The sequence below is a fragment of the Sinocyclocheilus rhinocerous genome, unplaced genomic scaffold, assembly GCF_001515625.1.
Source record: "Sinocyclocheilus rhinocerous isolate Xijiao unplaced genomic scaffold, SAMN03320098_v1.1 scaffold4039, whole genome shotgun sequence".
NCBI classification, from domain to species: domain Eukaryota; kingdom Metazoa; phylum Chordata; class Actinopteri; order Cypriniformes; family Cyprinidae; genus Sinocyclocheilus; species Sinocyclocheilus rhinocerous.
The window spans coordinates 228,398-246,393 of record NW_015648502.1 but is presented as its reverse complement, the minus strand read 5'-3'; the positions used below and the strand labels follow the sequence as shown (position 1 = coordinate 246,393).

Below are 17,996 nucleotides of genomic sequence, written 5' to 3'. Positions count from 1 at the left end.
GTACTCCCCCTGCCCTCTCCACCACTGTCGCCATTGTATCGCAGCATTCGCAGCAACATCTCTGTGTGGATGAGGGCAGTTTGTTTACCTCTCTTCCGATGAATTACAGCTCTCCAAACTTCAGCTTTTCAGCTCAAGTAAGCCATTTTAACATTGTATAACAGCTGACGATGTGCTTTGTGAAAGTGTCATTCACATCACTCCAACTTCACAGTATGTTCAACTATGAGAGTTAATTATTATATTAAATCAGCCTCCATTTACCATTCAACATAATTCATATTATAAGGTTTTGTAAGATAAACACAGGATTTTATCTACCCAGTAATAATTCTAACACCAGAAAAGTGACTTGAAATAGTTTTCAAATACTTGCTAAGACAAGTTTATATAAGAATAAATTAATTTACATCTTTGATTTGTTAAAAAAAATTCATAGGAATACAATGTCATTCTGCACTTTTCTGTATTTTTTATTTTTTTGAATGATATAATAATTAGTATATTAATTACTCATTAACTTGCCTGTCTTATTAGGAAGGCCAGACGTTCACACAATTTGATTTTCAGTATCAATTGATAAGACTGCCATAAATAACTAATCTGCACCCACTCATACGCACACACACACACACAGTCACAAACACTGTCATAAACATCTATGTCAATCTCATTTTAACCCAGTGGTGGCCAAGGATACAATTTATTGTCCAGAATCTATAAAACCCTGTTACCTGTCTCTCTCAGATTACAGCTCTGTCTGTCCCGGGTCGTGTGTGTGTGTGTGTGTGTGTGTGTGTGTGAGTGAGTGAGTGAGTGAGTGTGAGTGTGCGTCTCTGTACTAAAGGATATTCTTTACGAGAGGACTAGAAGACAGCCTCAGGCAAAGCAGTCATCATGGCAGGTGAGTAAACCTGGATGTTGATATGGAACAATATAATAATAATTATCCCTGTTAACTCTGGGTTTGTGCATGGAGAGTAATTGTGCGTGTTCTTTGCTTATATAGGGCAATGCACAAATTGTCCATAAATGTTACAGTGTGAAAATGTTTGAAATAGCATTTGAATTCAATAAGTTGAAACTGAATCCATATTAGAGCTATTTTAATGACATTTCACTTCATTTTTGCAGACAAAGAGGAACAAAGGACAAAGAAGACCAAGAATAGTGTAAGACTTTTAATTCTGTGCTAGTTACTCACAGAATTACTATTTGTATTTTGTTAAATGTAATCATTTTTTTTAATTGTACAATAAATATGTTATGTCAGCACAATTAGTAAGCACTGTTTTTTATAGTACAAAAATATACAATACTAATTTGTCAAAATACAAGTTATTAGGAAATATTTTAATTGAGCTGTGGTTTTTTGTTGTAGCCAAGTTGCTTGGGATATCCTGTCAGTATATTCTTCATTGTGGTGAATGAGTTCTGTGAGCGATTCTCCTACTATGGCATGAAAGGTGAGACCAAACACATTTTGCTCTGTTTTACTTGTTCATCCACATAGATCAGTATTTCCCATTCTTTCCTTCTTAATACGTGTCACTCATCTCTTGCTGTACTCTCCTTTCCCGTCTCTGTGTGTCGCAGCGGTGCTGGTGCTGTACTTCAAGTATTTTATCGGATGGGACAATGATTTGTCCACCACTATCTACCACACCTTCGTGGCTCTGTGCTACCTATCACCCTGATTTTTGGCATAAAAGAAAAATCTTGACCCATGCAATGTATTTTTGGCTATTGCTACAAATATACCTGTGCAACTTATGACTGCTTTTGTGCTCCAGGGTCACATATATATATGCAATATGTGATAAAGTCAGTGAATTTCAGCTACACTACATTACAGTTATACTACTGTTAAAAAAAGGAACCATAGTTTCCACAAATACTATGCGGCACTACTACTGTGCTTTGATGATAATGTTTCTTGAGCACCAAATCAGCATATTAGAATAGATCATGTGACACGGAAGACTGGAGTAATGGTGGCTGAAATGACATTTAAAAATATATATTCAAATAGAAAACAGTTATTTTAAATTGTAATTATATTTTACAATATTACAGTATTATTTACTATATTTTTCATCAAATAAATGAGCATAAGCGACTTTGTTCCAAAACATTTAAAAAATCCTTCCAACTTGAAACTTTTGAACGGTAATGTGATTATTTTAAAACCCATTTTGAGATAAATGAATAATTAATTAATAAGTGTGATATTAAAAATGCAGTAACTTACATTTATTTTAAAACAATCGGTAAAATAGTTTTTAAGAAAATATAAATCGAAGATTATTATTAATAACTCAATTTTATTTGCCTTTTGCTTTTCACAATAAATACTGATCAAAACCTTTTTTTTTATAACTTTTCCCCCTGAAAATTTACTTGGACCCCTAGCACCACCTTGTGGCCTCCTGGCGGTCACCGGACCCCATTTTATACACTTGTACTAAGTACACTGTCACACAGTCAAAAGGCTTAGTTCAACAACATTAGATTATGATTTTTTTTCTACTATAATACATATGTGTATTAACATGACCTCCATTCTCCACTTTTCGCAGGACTATCGTGTATCTGTCCATAGTATACACCATCGGCCAGGTGATCATGGCTATCAGTGCCATCCATGATATCACAGATACCAACAGAGACGGTACACCAGACAACATGACCTTCCATACGTGAGTTACTGCTTGGGATATGCTTTGTTATTATATTATTGTAAACAACCCAAATAACCTGTTAAGTTAAAAGTAGCATGCTCTTTATTAGGTGCTACTTACAGCAATCATTTTAAATGTACTGACATTGTTATTATGTGATTTCTATCACATTATTTGGTGTGAATTTGAATTTCTTCTCTTTTATTTTAGTGCCATGTCCATGCTGGGACTCATGCTCATTGCCTTGGGAACTGGAGGTATTAAACCCTGTGTGGCAGCGTTTGGAGGAGATCAGTTTGAAGAACATCAGGCATGTGGATCCTTACACACACACACACACACACACACACACACATCACACTCACACACACACACACACACGCACGCATGCACGCACACACACACGCACACACACACACACACAATTAACAGATAAACACACCCTATTAAAGAGGATGAACTGCATTCCAGCATAGCAGCACATTCTTGTGTGTAAATCAGCTGTTATCAGTTCAAGGTTAAGTCTCTTCTATTGAGTGTTAGAGATTAACAAATAGAGATACTTAAGTGATTTGTAGGCTCCTACACCCCCTCCACCCCTGCCACAAGGATATAAAGTCTAAAGGCCAAAATTCAAAGTGTGAAATATGGATGTTTTGGACCAAATGTTACAATTTGAGGAATGCTGGTGTTTCTATTAGGGTAAAGTCAGCATTCCTCTTATTGTAACATTTTTTCCCATGTTTTCAGCCAGTAGAGACTTCTGAGAAACTCAACAAGTGATACTATCTTATTGGCTTAAAATCCTAAAGTTATATTTTTATTATGGTATAGACAGGTTTACAAAATATTTTATTGTTGTTTAAAAGAAATAATACTTTATTCAGCAAGAATTGATAAAAATTCATCCTTAAAAAATTTATCATTGTCATCACAAAAATATTAAGCAGCACACGTTTTCAATACTACTAATAATAAGAAATGTTTCTTAAGCACCAAATCAGCATATTAGAAAGATTTCTGAAGGATTGTAAGACACTAAAGACTGAAAATTAAACTGCCATCACAGGAATAAAATCGATTAAAATTGAAGCCATTACTTTACAATGTAATAATATTGTAATAAAAAAAAATTATAATTAAAGAGTAATAATAAAACATAAAAAAAATGACTTACCCCAAATGTTTGAATAGTAGTGTATATAAAATATATTAATAATGATTTTTTTTTTTTCAGGAAAAACAAAGGAGTACTTTCTTTTCCATATTTTATCTGTCCATAAACGCTGGCAGTCTTCTCTCCACTCTCATCACACCCATCCTGAGAGGTATTTACAGTAATTACAATCTGAATAGCATCTTTGGTAACACTTTGTTTTAAGGTGTCCTTGTTACACATGTTACATGTACTTACTATTGTAATAACAATAAATTATGCATAATTAGGCTACATGCAAGTACCCCTAAGCCAAACCCTAAACCTAACCCTAACCAAATAGTAAGTACATGTAGTTAATTAATATTACACCGTAACAAGGACACCTTAAAATAAAGTGTAACCGCATCTGGCTACAAGTTTGTTTTGCTATTCGGCCCGAATCAGTTTTCTAAAGTGTTTTTGAAAAATCACATACCCTGCCTTTAATACATGGTAGATTGGTAAATATGCTTATGAACAATCCGTCTTGTCTTTGTGTGTATTTGTTAGCTCAAGAGTGTGGTATCTACTCAAAGCAAAGTTGTTTCCCGCTGGCTTTTGGGGTCCCTGCAGCTCTCATGGTGGTTGCCCTCGGTAAGTTTCAGCAGTTTCAGTCTACTTGTATTTATTTTGATGTGCAATACCTTTTATGACCACTCGATGGGAGCCGTGATCGACTGAGGTTCTTCTTCTCTCTGCAGTAGTGTTCATCGCAGGTCACAGCATGTACATTATGGAATCCCCCAAAGGCAACATCCTGCTGCGAGTCATGAAATGCATTGGAGTAAGAGCACCGACAAAAAATTATGCTTTATTTAAGAAATAGTGTTACGTTTTTGGAAAAAGGGAGAGATAAAATGAGACCCCTCAGTTACAGTTCACTTTTCATTAAAAGACAGTGTAACTTGCATGTTTGATAAACAATCAAAATTTTGTATGCAAATATTATAATGACTTCACGGCCAGCAGTGAAGGCCAAACATTAGGCCAATGAGAGATTTTAAAACTTATCCTCCTGAGACCCTTTGACCTCATATGAGGACATTATATTTTGGTGTATTTCTCTGAGACTATACATGCCACCGTTTTAAGTCTGGATGTCCTGTACAGAGCACATTCAGGGCTTTTCAGAGATACTAAATGTTTGGATGTTTCACTATGACCACTCCCTCTCCTTGGTCTTCAAATATGTCTGATATTAATTTAGTGACACTCTTATGGAAATATGATAATATTTTGTAATTATCATTTAAATCTGTCTAATTTTTAAACTGTCTGTAAAATGTTATGGGGTTTCAAATCAAAATATGACTTTCTGTTACGAAACAGGATGTTGATTTCATACATGTCCTCATATGAGGACACTGGGACTAAAAGCATGTTTAGTAGCATTTTGGGAGACATAACAAATTAATAGGGAAAGAAAATATGTTTCAATATTCTCTGAAATATTATATATTATTATGAAAATCTTGTCAAATATTACTCCCATTATTACACTTCTTTTTTCATTACATGTTGCCCCAAAAACACATTAATATGCAGATTAGATTTAGTTTATAGATACATTGTATATAATGAGAAAACCCGTTTATGGCCATTTTACACACATTTTGCAGAAAGAAAAATGGTATATCAAATCATTCTGTTATAACATAGTTGAGAATCATCTTTATACAAAGTTTGGTAAAAAAAAATAATCCTGAAAACTAAAAATGTATTGGTGATTTTAAAAATCTATTGTTTTTGCCTATGCATGTTCATTCATGTCTTTTTTTATTTTTTTTTATTGAGTCCCGATGTCCTCTACCGAGGACATAGCATAACTTATGAACGAAATATAATTTTTTTTAAAATTTTTTTTTTTTACATTTTTTGAATGCTCTAAACAATGTAAAGACATTTTTTTCCTAAAAATTTTTCTCGGGTCTTAAGAGGTTAAAAGTCTATAATATATAGTATAGATAGTATGAAAACCACATCTTAAGCTGAAATGATATGTGACCCTGGACCACAAAACCAGTCTTAAGTCACACGAGGATATTTGTAGCAATAGCCAACAATACATTGTATGGGTCAAAATTATAGATTTTTATTTTATGCCAAAAAATGATTAGGATATTAAGTAAAGATCATGTTCCATGAAGATATTTTGTAAATTTCTTACCGTAAATATATCAAAACTTAATTTTTGATTAGTAATTTGCATTGCTAAGAACTTCATTTGGACAGCTTTAAAGGCGATTTTCTCAATATTTAGATTTTTTTTGCACCTTCAGATTCCAGATTTTCAAATAATTGTATCTCGGCCAAATATTGTCCTATCCTAATAAACCATACATCAATGGAAAGCTTATTTATTCACCTATCAGATGATGTATACATCTCAGTTTCCAAAAATTGACCCTTATGACTGGTTTTGTGGTCCAGGGTCACATATGTGCTGTAGTTAAGCACAGTAACTCCATTAACGTAGCCTATATGAACTTCTTGATACGAACCATTAACAGTAATGGTTCATATGTACACTACCAGTCAAAAGTTTTTGAACAGTGAGATTTTTAATGTTTTTTAAAGAATTCTCTTCTGCTCACCAAACCTGCATTTATTTGATCCAATATACAGCAAAAGCAGTAAATATTTTTACTATTTAAAATAACTGCTTTCTATTTGAATATACTTTAAAATGTAATTTATTCCTGTGATCAAAGCTAAATTTTCAGCATCATTACTCCAATCTTCAGTGTCTTATTATCCTTTAGAAATAATTCTAATATGCTGATTATCTGTTCACAAAACATTTGTTTTGATTATTATTATTATTATCAATATTTAAAACTGTAAATTTTTGAATGATGAATAGAAAGATCCAAAGATCAGCATTTATCTGAAATAAAAAGCTTTTGTAACATGATACACTATAATATTCAAAAGCTTGGAGTCAGTATTTTTATTTTATTTTTATAATATTTTTAAATAGTAAAAATATTTCAAAATTGTACTGTTTTTGCTGTACTTTTAATCAAATAAATGCAGTCTTGGTGAGCAGAAGAGACTTCTTTTAAAAAAAAAAAAACATTAAAAATCTTACAGTTCAAAAACCTTTGGCTGGTAGTGTAATTGATTTGGTAACATGAAGTCATGTGGAAAAGTCTAATTGCATGATTGTTTTCTTTTATCTTCTATAGTTTGCAATTAAGAACAGTTTCAATCACCGCAGTAAGCAATTCCCCAAGAGAGAGCACTGGATGGACTGGGCGGAAGAGAAATATGATGTATGTTAAATAAACCATCATGATGAAATGTTTTAAATATGCACCAATGCGTCAATTAACTAAGAAGTTCACAGACATTCTGTCTTTTTACAGAAACTCCTGATCGCTCAGGTGAAGATGGTGTTGAAGGTTCTGTTCCTCTATATCCCTCTGCCAATGTTCTGGGCCTTATTTGACCAGCAGGTCAGTGTAGAAACACAACGATGCTACAAATGCCATAATCAAATATGCATTCTTGCACAAACACTCATCTGTTTTTGGGCTTGGTGTTAAAAGAGAGTTTTGTTGTCTTTCCAGGGCTCCCGTTGGACTCTTCAAGCCACCACTATGGATGGTAACTTTGTAAGTAAAAAAAAAAATGCATTTCAAATTTTTGACGAAAACTACCAAATGCACATATATCTGTCCAGTTATGTTGTCATATTTTATATGGTGTATATCAAATATTTTTACTATTTAAAATAACTGCTTTCTATTTGAATATACTTTAAAATGTAATTTATTCCTGTGATCAAAGCTAAATTTTCAGCATCATTACTCCAATCTTCAGTGTCTTATTATCCTTTAGAAATAATTCTAATATGCTGATTATCTGTTCACAAAACATTTGTTTTGATTATTATTATTATTATCAATATTTAAAACTGTAAATTTTTGAATGATGAATAGAAAGATCCAAAGATCAGCATTTATCTGAAATAAAAAGCTTTTGTAACATGATACACTATAATATTCAAAAGCTTGGAGTCAGTATTTTTATTTTATTTTTATAATATTTTTAAATAGTAAAAATATTTCAAAATTGTACTGTTTTTGCTGTACTTTTAATCAAATAAATGCAGTCTTGGTGAGCAGAAGAGACTTCTTTTAAAAAAAAAAAACATTAAAAATCTTACAGTTCAAAAACCTTTGGCTGGTAGTGTAATTGATTTGGTAACATGAAGTCATGTGGAAAAGTCTAATTGCATGATTGTTTTCTTTTATCTTCTATAGTTTGCAATTAAGAACAGTTTCAATCACCGCAGTAAGCAATTCCCCAAGAGAGAGCACTGGATGGACTGGGCGGAAGAGAAATATGATGTATGTTAAATAAACCATCATGATGAAATGTTTTAAATATGCACCAATGCGTCAATTAACTAAGAAGTTCACAGACATTCTGTCTTTTTACAGAAACTCCTGATCGCTCAGGTGAAGATGGTGTTGAAGGTTCTGTTCCTCTATATCCCTCTGCCAATGTTCTGGGCCTTATTTGACCAGCAGGTCAGTGTAGAAACACAACGATGCTACAAATGCCATAATCAAATATGCATTCTTGCACAAACACTCATCTGTTTTTGGGCTTGGTGTTAAAAGAGAGTTTTGTTGTCTTTCCAGGGCTCCCGTTGGACTCTTCAAGCCACCACTATGGATGGTAACTTTGTAAGTAAAAAAAAAAATGCATTTCAAATTTTTGACGAAAACTACCAAATGCACATATATCTGTCCAGTTATGTTGTCATATTTTATATGGTGTATATCCGTTCTTTCTTTCTGTCATCATAGGGAGCGTTTATAATTCAGCCCGATCAGATGCAGGTGAGACTGATTTATTCTAGACGGTTTGCTTTGTGTGTCTATACTTGTGTTTTACTATGATTAACAGGATATGATCAGGACAATATGTGATGATAATATTGTACGTTGTAGTGTACATACAGTGCATTTGTACTCATTATTTACGTTCTGGTTCAGATTGTGAACCCCGTACTGATTGTGATAATGGTGCCAATCATGGACTCTGCAGTGTATCCACTTATCAAGAAGTGCCATATTAACTTCACGTAAGTGCTTGGATAATGTTTACTGAATTTGCCTTTGTGATTTTGAAACATGACATGTTATTTGACTGTGTGATTTTGTGTGTGTGTGTGTGCGGTGTTTCCCAGGCCCCTGCGGAGGATGACTGTTGGTATGCTGCTGGCTGCATTAGCATTTGTGGCTGCTGCTCTTTTGCAGATTCAAATTGACGTGAGTAACAGATACCTAGCAGTCTAGTAGATATGTTGCAATGATATCTGAGAAACAAAACCTGATGCTTCTTTTAGATTGTTATTGGTACAGCATGCTTATTGGCTTGCTTTATGCCCTTAGCTTTCTGGTACAATAATTGTCACAATGCATTTGATATACTGTACATTCTTAGCAAAGAAAATAAATTGTCTTGTAATCCAACAGCAAACAATGCCCGACTTCCCACCAAGCTCTGAAATCCAGGTGAAGTTCCTGAACTTGGAGAACACATCACTGCCTGTTGTAGTGGAGGGGCAAGAACAGTTTGCTGTTCCTGGTTTTGATGTAAGTTCACACAATGACACATCAAACTTAAACAGTTTTTGAAAGAGTTGGAAAACCATAATTAAAAGAAAGTAACAAATGGGTGTCTCTTAAATTATGGGAATTTTTGGCACTATGAACAACTCGGAAACTTTTACTCAGAAAATGTTACAATCTTACTAGTATTTTTTAAATTAACTACTATTATGTCTAATAGTGTCCAACAATACATCACAGGAAAACTATCATTTATATATATGTACATATATATGAAAAATTTAGGACACCCTATTGAATTCCATGGTATTCTGTATCAGGACATAATAAAAAATTATCTGGTCCTTGGCAGGTCTTAACCTTTGGAAAATAAAACCTCAGATGAACATCACATGACATCCACTTTTACCAGCAATAACTTGAAGTAATACACTTCTGTATGACTTTATCGAGTTTTTATTAAACTCTCACATCATTCTGGAGGAATTTTGGCCCACTGTTCTTTACAAAATTGCTCCAGTTTATTGAGGTTTGTTTATGGACAGCTCTCGCCACATAATTTCAGTCAGGATGAGGTCTGGACTTTGACTGGGCTATTGCAACATCTTGATTCTTTTCTTTTTAGCTGTTAGATTTGCTGGTGTGCTTGGGATCATTGTCCTGTTGCATGACCCAATTGTGGCCCAACTCGGACGGATGGCCTCACATTGACTCTAGAACACTTTGGTATACAGAGGAGTTCATGGTTGAATGACTGTGAGGTGCCCAAGTCCTGTGGCTACAAAACAAGCCCAAAATCATCAGCCCTCCACCAGCATGTGTGACTTTTGGTATGAGGCGTTTGTGCTGATATGCTCTTTAGGTTTTCACCAAATGTGGCGCTGTGCAGTATGGCCAAACATCTCCACTCTGGTCTCGTCTGTTCAAAGAACATTGTTCTAGAAGTCCTATGGTTTGTTCAGATGCAAACCTAAACCGTGTTTTTGTTTTTTTTAGATAGAAGAGGCTTTCTTCTGGCAAGCCTTCCAAACATGCCAAACTTGTCCCATATTTTTGTAATTGTACTGTCATGAACTTTATCATTTAACATGTTAACTGAGGCCTGTAGAGTCTACAGTGAAGTTCTTGGGCTGTCTGCCATTTCTCTGAGCGTTACACGGTCTGATCTTGGGGTGAATTTGCTGGGACGTCCACTCCTGAAAGGATTGATGTCTGTTTTGAATGTCTTCCACTTGTGAATAAACTTCCTCACTGTAGAATATTGGACTTTAAATTGTTTGGAAATGGTCGTATTACTCTTCCCAGGTTGATGGCAGTAACAATTGCTTCTCTAAGATCATTGTTGATGTCTTACCTCCTTGGCTTTGTGTTAACACACACCTGAAAGCTCCAGACCAGCAAACTGCCAAAACTTCTGCTTTTATGGAGGTGCTTACACTTTTGCTGATGATCAGTTAATCAAAGGCATTTGATTAGCAGTGCCTCACTGCTACTTATGCTCTTAATTCCTATGTTAACAGTAAGGGTGTCCTAACTTTGTCACACATGGTTTTTCCATTTTGGCTTTATTTTTATTCAGTAAATAAGGACACGGTGCAATATGTCATGTGTTGTTGGTCATCCGAGGTTTATTTTCCAAAATTTAAGACCTGCCAGATTTTTTTTTCCCTGAAAATAAATAAAAATTCAGAGCGTAGTGTTATTTCCACATCCTAAATTACATATTCAGTAGCATTCTGTGATGGAAATGACATTTGTAAATATTTTTGGAATAAAATAGCCTACTTTGTCTCACGGTGGTTAATTTAATAGTTAGCATTTATGTATTCTAAATACATGATTAATTAACATTTCACACGTTTTTGCATAATTTGAAACCTTGCCTTGTTGGTAACCAACTTGTGAAAAACTTTATTTGGTGCAAAATTGTTTGTTATTGTGGACAGTACAACATATAGCGCTATTGCACTTCGGGTGTCACGAGTTCGAGTCCTGGCTCGTGGACCTTTCTCGATCCCATCCCCCTCTCTCTCACCCACTTCACTTCCTGTCGACCTATACTGTCCTATCTAAATAAAGGCATAAAACGCCATAAATAAATCTTTAAAAAAAAAAAAATCAGACTCACCCTAACACTGACCTGAAACTTTATAACAGCAGTGCATGTTGAAAAGAAAACTTTTTCATAAAAATAAATCCCTGGGACATAAAAATGCTTGTAGTTGAGGAAACATTATGCATATGTGCTGTATGTAAACTGTACATAATCATCTTACAAATTCTTTTATGTTGTTTTGCTCCCCCAGTCTTCTAATGGTTATATGACACTTGACACCGAGAACATTACAGTCTCTGCTGGAGGAAAAAACGCTACAGCTTATTTCCAGAAGAAAACAAGGCACACGGTTTTGATAAATACTGATGGAATGCTAGACTGTGAGTGCTACATTCAATAATAAAAAAAAAAATCATGGTATTATTTAAATATCTTAAATAAATGTAAATTATTTTGATAATTTTAATGCCATGAGTATACAGTAATTATTACTGTAATATTGAGTGTGTTCTGATTGTTTTTTTGTTTTTTTTTTACAGCTCAATGACATAACCGAGAAACCGAATCAAGGCTTGAATGCGATCAGGTTTGTGCATTTCGAAATCATTTTTTTTATATTCTTTTCAAATTGTATTGGAAGAGGTGTTTTGAAAATGGAATACTATTCAAATTGATTAACAGCAAACATATGTTGTAGGTTTGTGAATGGCTTTAGGTCTCATCTGAACTTCACAATAAAGTCTGATAATCTGGGTCTCATCGCTCCCTTACAAGTATCAGGCTACCTCAACGTTCCCCACGGCAAGTATGTGTTGTGTTGTATGTATTGTGTATTACAGTTACTAATATATATATACAAATGCATATACATGATAGCTGTTTGTACAGATGAAAATTGCAAACCCAGAAAGCAGAAAATAGAAAGCAGTGCAAACCCATTGCTACGCTGCTTTTCTACACTGATTTGATTTGATACCCCCCTTCCCAGAGCCAACTTTACTATTGTGAATGAAAAAGGACAGACGTGCCACTACATCCTGCAGCTGGGCTTCGGAAGCTCCTACACAGTCCTGATCCCAAGCACCTTTAGTTTTGGAGAAACTGTAAGTCATGTTTTTACAGTCAGCGATTATAGTATGAACACTAGTAGGAATAGTTAGAACTAGAAACATCTAATATGCTTGCCTCTTATATTTACTTGCACCCATGTTTTTCCAAACCTGTATGCAATTTTATTCCTCAAAAGAACTAAAAAAAAATATATATATATATTTTGAAGTGTTTCAACTATTTTTAGCAATGAAATGAAAGTCTGTGGGGCCCAGAAGAGTTTCATTTTAATAGACACAATTTTAATAATTATTATTATTAAATACAATTTTAAATACATAAATATATATATAAATAAATAAAATATCATACCAAAAAAAGTCATCTTTTTTGTTCCACGGATGACGGTATGCCATCCTTTTACACCATTAGTCAAGCAGGGGTCTGGGGCCCACTAGAGGGCCTCAGCAAACTTATAATGTGGCTGCAAGATGACTTGAATTAGTACTTATAATTTGGCTGTGTTACCTTTTAGGCACCAAGCAATATGAAGTCAGTCCTCCAGGCTGGTTGGCTGTTGACTGTTGCAGTGGGGAACATCATTGTGCTCATCGTGGCTGAGGCAGGCTCACTTCCAGATCAGGTATACCACATGAACTGCTCTATTTGTTTTTGACGAAATCCTGGTCAAATGTCAATTACTGTTGCCATCCGTATTGCTATAAGCTCATCTGTGTTTATGTGTTGTTGAAGTGGGCAGAATACGTGTTGTTCGCGTCTCTCCTGGTGGCCGTGAGTATCATCTTTGCGGTCATGGCTTACTTCTACACCTACATAGACCCGACGGAAATTGAGGCTAAATTTAGGGAGCTTGAGCCAGAAGATAAGAAAAAGAAAGAGCTTGAAATGACGACCAAAGACAATTTGGCGTACCTAAACAACGAGACGTCAAATAACACAGACGTCAAACAAATGAAGATCTAGATTCATCACTTCTTTTTCTCTTGATCTGTGGTTTGAAAGTGTTGGTGTTCCCTTTACTACTACTGATCGAAGAACTGATTCACCATTTTTATCAAAGCTGGGCTTGGGATTTGTTATGCAGTAGGACAAATACAACACAATCCTAAATCAGCCCAAGGAAAGCAAATTCTACCTGAAATTAAATGGTGTGTTTGGGACGACAACCATGGGCAGAAGGTTTGGTAGTTTCATAGTTTGATATGGTTGAGATCAGCGTTAAAGTGGCCATGTGTTACTCTCACCTGCGTTGGTACCTTTGCAGGCGGGTTTTATTTATGAGTATATGATGTTACTATCAATAAATAGATGAGTTGAAGAGACGCTCTTTTATGGAAAACGCAATTTACCGATATCATGGAAAAACCCATTTAAATGGAAACTAAAGAGTAGAAGTACATCACACTGCTATTAAATTCAATTTTGAATGCTGATTCCCTCTTGTACTTCAAGGAATTTTTGTAATTGTGGATTGGATCTTTCAGAAAATATTCTAAAGTGCGTCTAAATTTTTATCAAAGTGCCCCTATTATGGGTAAAGAAAGGTTCATATTTTGGTTTTGGGAGTCCCCAACAACAGGTTGACATGCATGCAAGGTCAAAAAACACTTTCATTGTCTTATAATATGCATTTATTTTTACCTTAATTGCTCAACGACTCCCAAATGATTCGCTCAACGATTAATTTTTCCAAACCTCTCCTTTGTGTGACGCTAATCTGCGGCGATTGGTCCGATTGGTCTTATTTTCATTTCATCATGCCTGTAATGACTGATAAAGCAGCGTTTGTGAGCGCAGTGCTGCTTTGTGTACAGCCGTTACCGGGAAAACAGCTATTTTTAAAATAATGTTCTTTTTAGCAGCATCATATGACCCCTTTAAGGTATTCTACAGTCTTTGGCGGCACCTAGTGGCACAGAATGAATTTGCATATTCATTCAGACCAACGCGAAAAGACCAACAAGTGGGCGGGCAATATACTAATGTTTCATGTTCAAGTCAACATGAAACGGCTTGGGATTCGTTTTAAAAACGACTCGTTTCAATGATTCAGAGTCAACTCTTTCTTTTGAGAGACAATAACTTTATACACGGTGCACTTTCAGATTGAAAACTTTGCAGGATGTTTTCATTCACTTAGAGCTGTTACACACTGCATGTAAGGTAATTTTCAAAAATCCATAATCGGGGCACTTTAATAGCCATTCATCTACACCAAGTAATGGGTGAAACAAAATATTTTAAAGTTTTCACAATAGTTAATGCAACTAAATTTGCAATATTTAAAGGGGTTACAAAAAGAACGTGCCAGATAACTTGCACCAGCTATGGGCATTAGAGTTCAGTGTTTTCTTCTGTGAATTTTTAAATAATTTTTAAAGTGGATTTTAAACTACATTGGGTCCAATAAGCTATGAATGAATCAACTATTGATAAGTGCTTCAATAAAAAAATATACTTATGCCTCACAATAAAAAATATTTTGCCAGTAATAATGATTATTTTGAAATCATTACTACTATATAAGATTGCTTTTGCTCACAAACAGACAAAAGAAACATTGGTAGGATCTCAAACCTTGAGTAAAACCCTTTAATTTCTTATTAAAATTAACAGAGCACCCCCAAAAATGTACATTTGATAAAAAGGCAAGGCATTTCAGTATCGGCCATTTCAGAGGCTTGATTTTTAAATATTTACCTTTCTTTTGTTTCTAACAATATCTACAGAAGCTCTTGGCCATCTGTACACAGTGATTAATTTGCAAAAATCCATCATCTCTTTTAAAGGTCTGTAAAATTGAGACTATATACACAGATCTGTACACAAATCCAAACATAGCGCCCTCTGTCTTCCTGGATGACTGGTCTGCTCGTCGCAGATTACCTGAGATTTCAGCGTGAGAACTGCAATCTCCTTCACATCAGGGTTCGGATGCGCACACACACTCCGACAGACATCCGTCTTCACACATGCATTTTGTTCAGAGTCATGCACACTATCTTGTATTTTGTTTAGGGTGGAGGAGGCGGCGACGGGCCGGTCTCCTCACCCTGTGATGGCATACACCTTAATGCATTCTTCCAAAAGCTCGGGTACGATAACGCAAAAAGACCTGCCTCCATCTCGCTCTGAGCTTAGCCAAGGGAGTTACATCTACGTTTTGTCCATTGCTTAAACGGTCTCTATTACAAACGCACCATTACGCATACATACTCGCACACACACACATACGCTCACACTCCAAAGAGTGTTCCAGGAGATTGAGATTATAAAAGAAACGTGAAACTAGGGGAAGCTTGAGGAGTTTGATAAGTTCTCTTGATAAGCTAGTGAAGGACAGTTGGTCCTCCAGGGTAGACGTCACAGAGTCTGCTGGTGTCAGGATTCGCTGAGCTGATGCCGGGGGGCGGGACTGAAGAGAGACGGACAGGATAATGGAATAATCACTGGTGCGATGAGGATGATGTTCTTCCCCTAGAGAACCTACAGGTAAGAAAACGAAAGCTGAAGAATCTGCGCATGAAGGAAGCTTACTCGTTGACCGGTCGATGTTTTGTTTATTATACAGAAAGAATTTCTGACCATTACATCAAAGCAAGTACTGGTTTAAAAGCACTGATATGTTGCTGAAAAAAAAAATACAAAATATCAAAGTTTAGGGTTTTTTTTCCATTTTTTTATTGTTTGGTTGAGGGTATTTTAGTATACCATTTTATTCAGCAAGGATACACTAAATTGATCAAAAGTGACAGTAAGCCTTTTTTTTTTTTTTACAAAAGAGTGATGTTTCAAAGAAATGCTGTTTTCTTATAAATGTTCTATTCATCAAGGAATCCTGAAAATGTATTATGGTTTCCATAAATCTATTAAGTAGCACAACTGTTTCAGCATTGATAACAATAATCATGTGACATTGAAGACTGGAGTAATGGCAGCTGAAAATGTAGCTTTGCCATCAAAGGAATACATTACGTTATTTTAAATTGTAATAATATTTTATAATATTTGCTGTGTATTCTTTCAAAAACATTTAAATAATTTAATTTAAAAAGATTTCAAAAATATTTTGAATGGTAGTATACTTTTTGAATGTTTCATATTCACCCTCACTTCAACTTCTATTTATAAATGAAATTTAAGTTAAAATGAGTTGCTTTTCTTCTAGAGTAGGCACACGTCATTGCGACTTGTAATAATACCAAAATTATTCCAACTGTGAAGTCTAAAACAAAAACAATTTTGGGGAAATGCGAGTAATTTTCTAATGCAACCAGGTTGAGCACCGTTCAAGTGATGACAGTTTTCATTTTAGGGTGAACTATTGCAGTAAAGAGCTACATGAGGCTTGATCAGTACTGCAGTATGCTGTCCTTACCGTTGTAGCCTCTGAATAAGTTGGGTGACCATGACATCTGAGATCCCTGGATATGCCTCCTCAGCGAGAAAAATGGCCTCTCCGAGCTGCTCCAGAACCTCAGGCTTTACTGTCGCTGCTGCAGCATCTCCCGCCCCTTCCTTCAGCTGAGGACACAGAATTTGACATGCCGCTGACGCCTTTATCCAAAGCACACTTATCATAGAGACAGCATCCTTGGTAGTGACAGCAGTAAGAGACCTTAACCTGCAACCTTACTTATACCAACTCAGACCACAGCAACAGTATATATAACAATATTATGCTTTTTGCAAAAAATAAATAAATAAATGGACCCACTTTATATTAAGTGGCCTTAACAACTATGTACTTACATTTAAGTTAATAATTTGGTACAATGCACTTATTGTGTACATACACGTTTTTACATTGTACTTACATTTTAAAAATACCTGCATGTAATTACATCTGTAATTAATTTGTGTAATTACATTTATAATTACACAGTTGACCCATCCCTTACACCTTAACCCACCCTTAAACCTACCCATACCAACAAACCTGTCCCTAACCTTACCCATATCCCACCTCAATAGCAGCAAAAGTGTTTTGCAATACAATATTAAGGCAGATGTAAAAGATTAAAAGCTATTATTTTGTTGCAGATCCCTTGCGTGCAATCAGAGCAGTGAGTCTGCGAACCATAGCACCAGACTCTTGGTCTCATCCTTTGAAATGCATTTCCAAGCCTTAATGCAGCCATCTCCAGCTGTTGCTTGTTTTGGGCCGTTTCTGCCTTGAGTCTCCTCTTCAGCTGGTGAAATTCATGTTCAATCAGATTTAAATCTGGAGATTGACTTGGGCAATCCAAGACTTTACATTTTTTTGCTCTGATAAACTCCTTGACTGAACTGGCAGGGAGTTTTGGGTCATTGTCCTGATGCAATGTGAAGCGCTTTCTGATGTGTCTGGTGGCATTTTCTTGAATATTGGTAGCCAAGATGGTTTTGTACCCTTCCAAATT

General features: G+C 35.2%; 2 protein-coding genes across 2 annotated transcripts in view; one reads left to right on the top strand and one right to left on the bottom strand.

Annotated features, from left to right (window-relative positions):
• Positions 1 to 2,586: 2,586 nt before the first annotated feature.
• On the top strand, positions 2,587 to 13,818 carry LOC107709737 (solute carrier family 15 member 1-like). The gene is given in 18 exon segments (XM_016514330.1): positions 2,587 to 2,699; positions 2,892 to 2,991; positions 3,919 to 4,009; positions 4,390 to 4,473; positions 4,581 to 4,663; positions 7,068 to 7,154; positions 7,248 to 7,337; positions 7,452 to 7,496; positions 8,700 to 8,732; positions 8,889 to 8,977; positions 9,083 to 9,164; positions 9,372 to 9,491; positions 11,774 to 11,901; positions 12,059 to 12,109; positions 12,221 to 12,328; positions 12,512 to 12,731; positions 13,109 to 13,216; positions 13,327 to 13,818. Coding segments are annotated over 18 exon segments (1,824 nt in total). The 5' UTR covers positions 2,587 to 2,625; the 3' UTR covers positions 13,558 to 13,818.
• Positions 13,819 to 15,164: 1,346 nt separating this feature from the next.
• LOC107709742 (serine/threonine-protein kinase 24-like) overlaps positions 15,165 to 17,996 on the bottom strand; it is a 26,362-nt gene continuing 23,530 nt past the window's right edge. Inside the window, exons 10-11 of the mRNA XM_016514344.1 lie at positions 16,973 to 17,118; positions 15,165 to 16,080 (exon numbers count right to left, since the gene is read on the bottom strand). Coding sequence (XP_016369830.1) covers positions 16,041 to 16,080; positions 16,973 to 17,118 — 186 coding nt within the window. The 3' untranslated portion in view covers positions 15,165 to 16,040. The remainder of the gene's footprint in view (positions 16,081 to 16,972; positions 17,119 to 17,996) is intronic.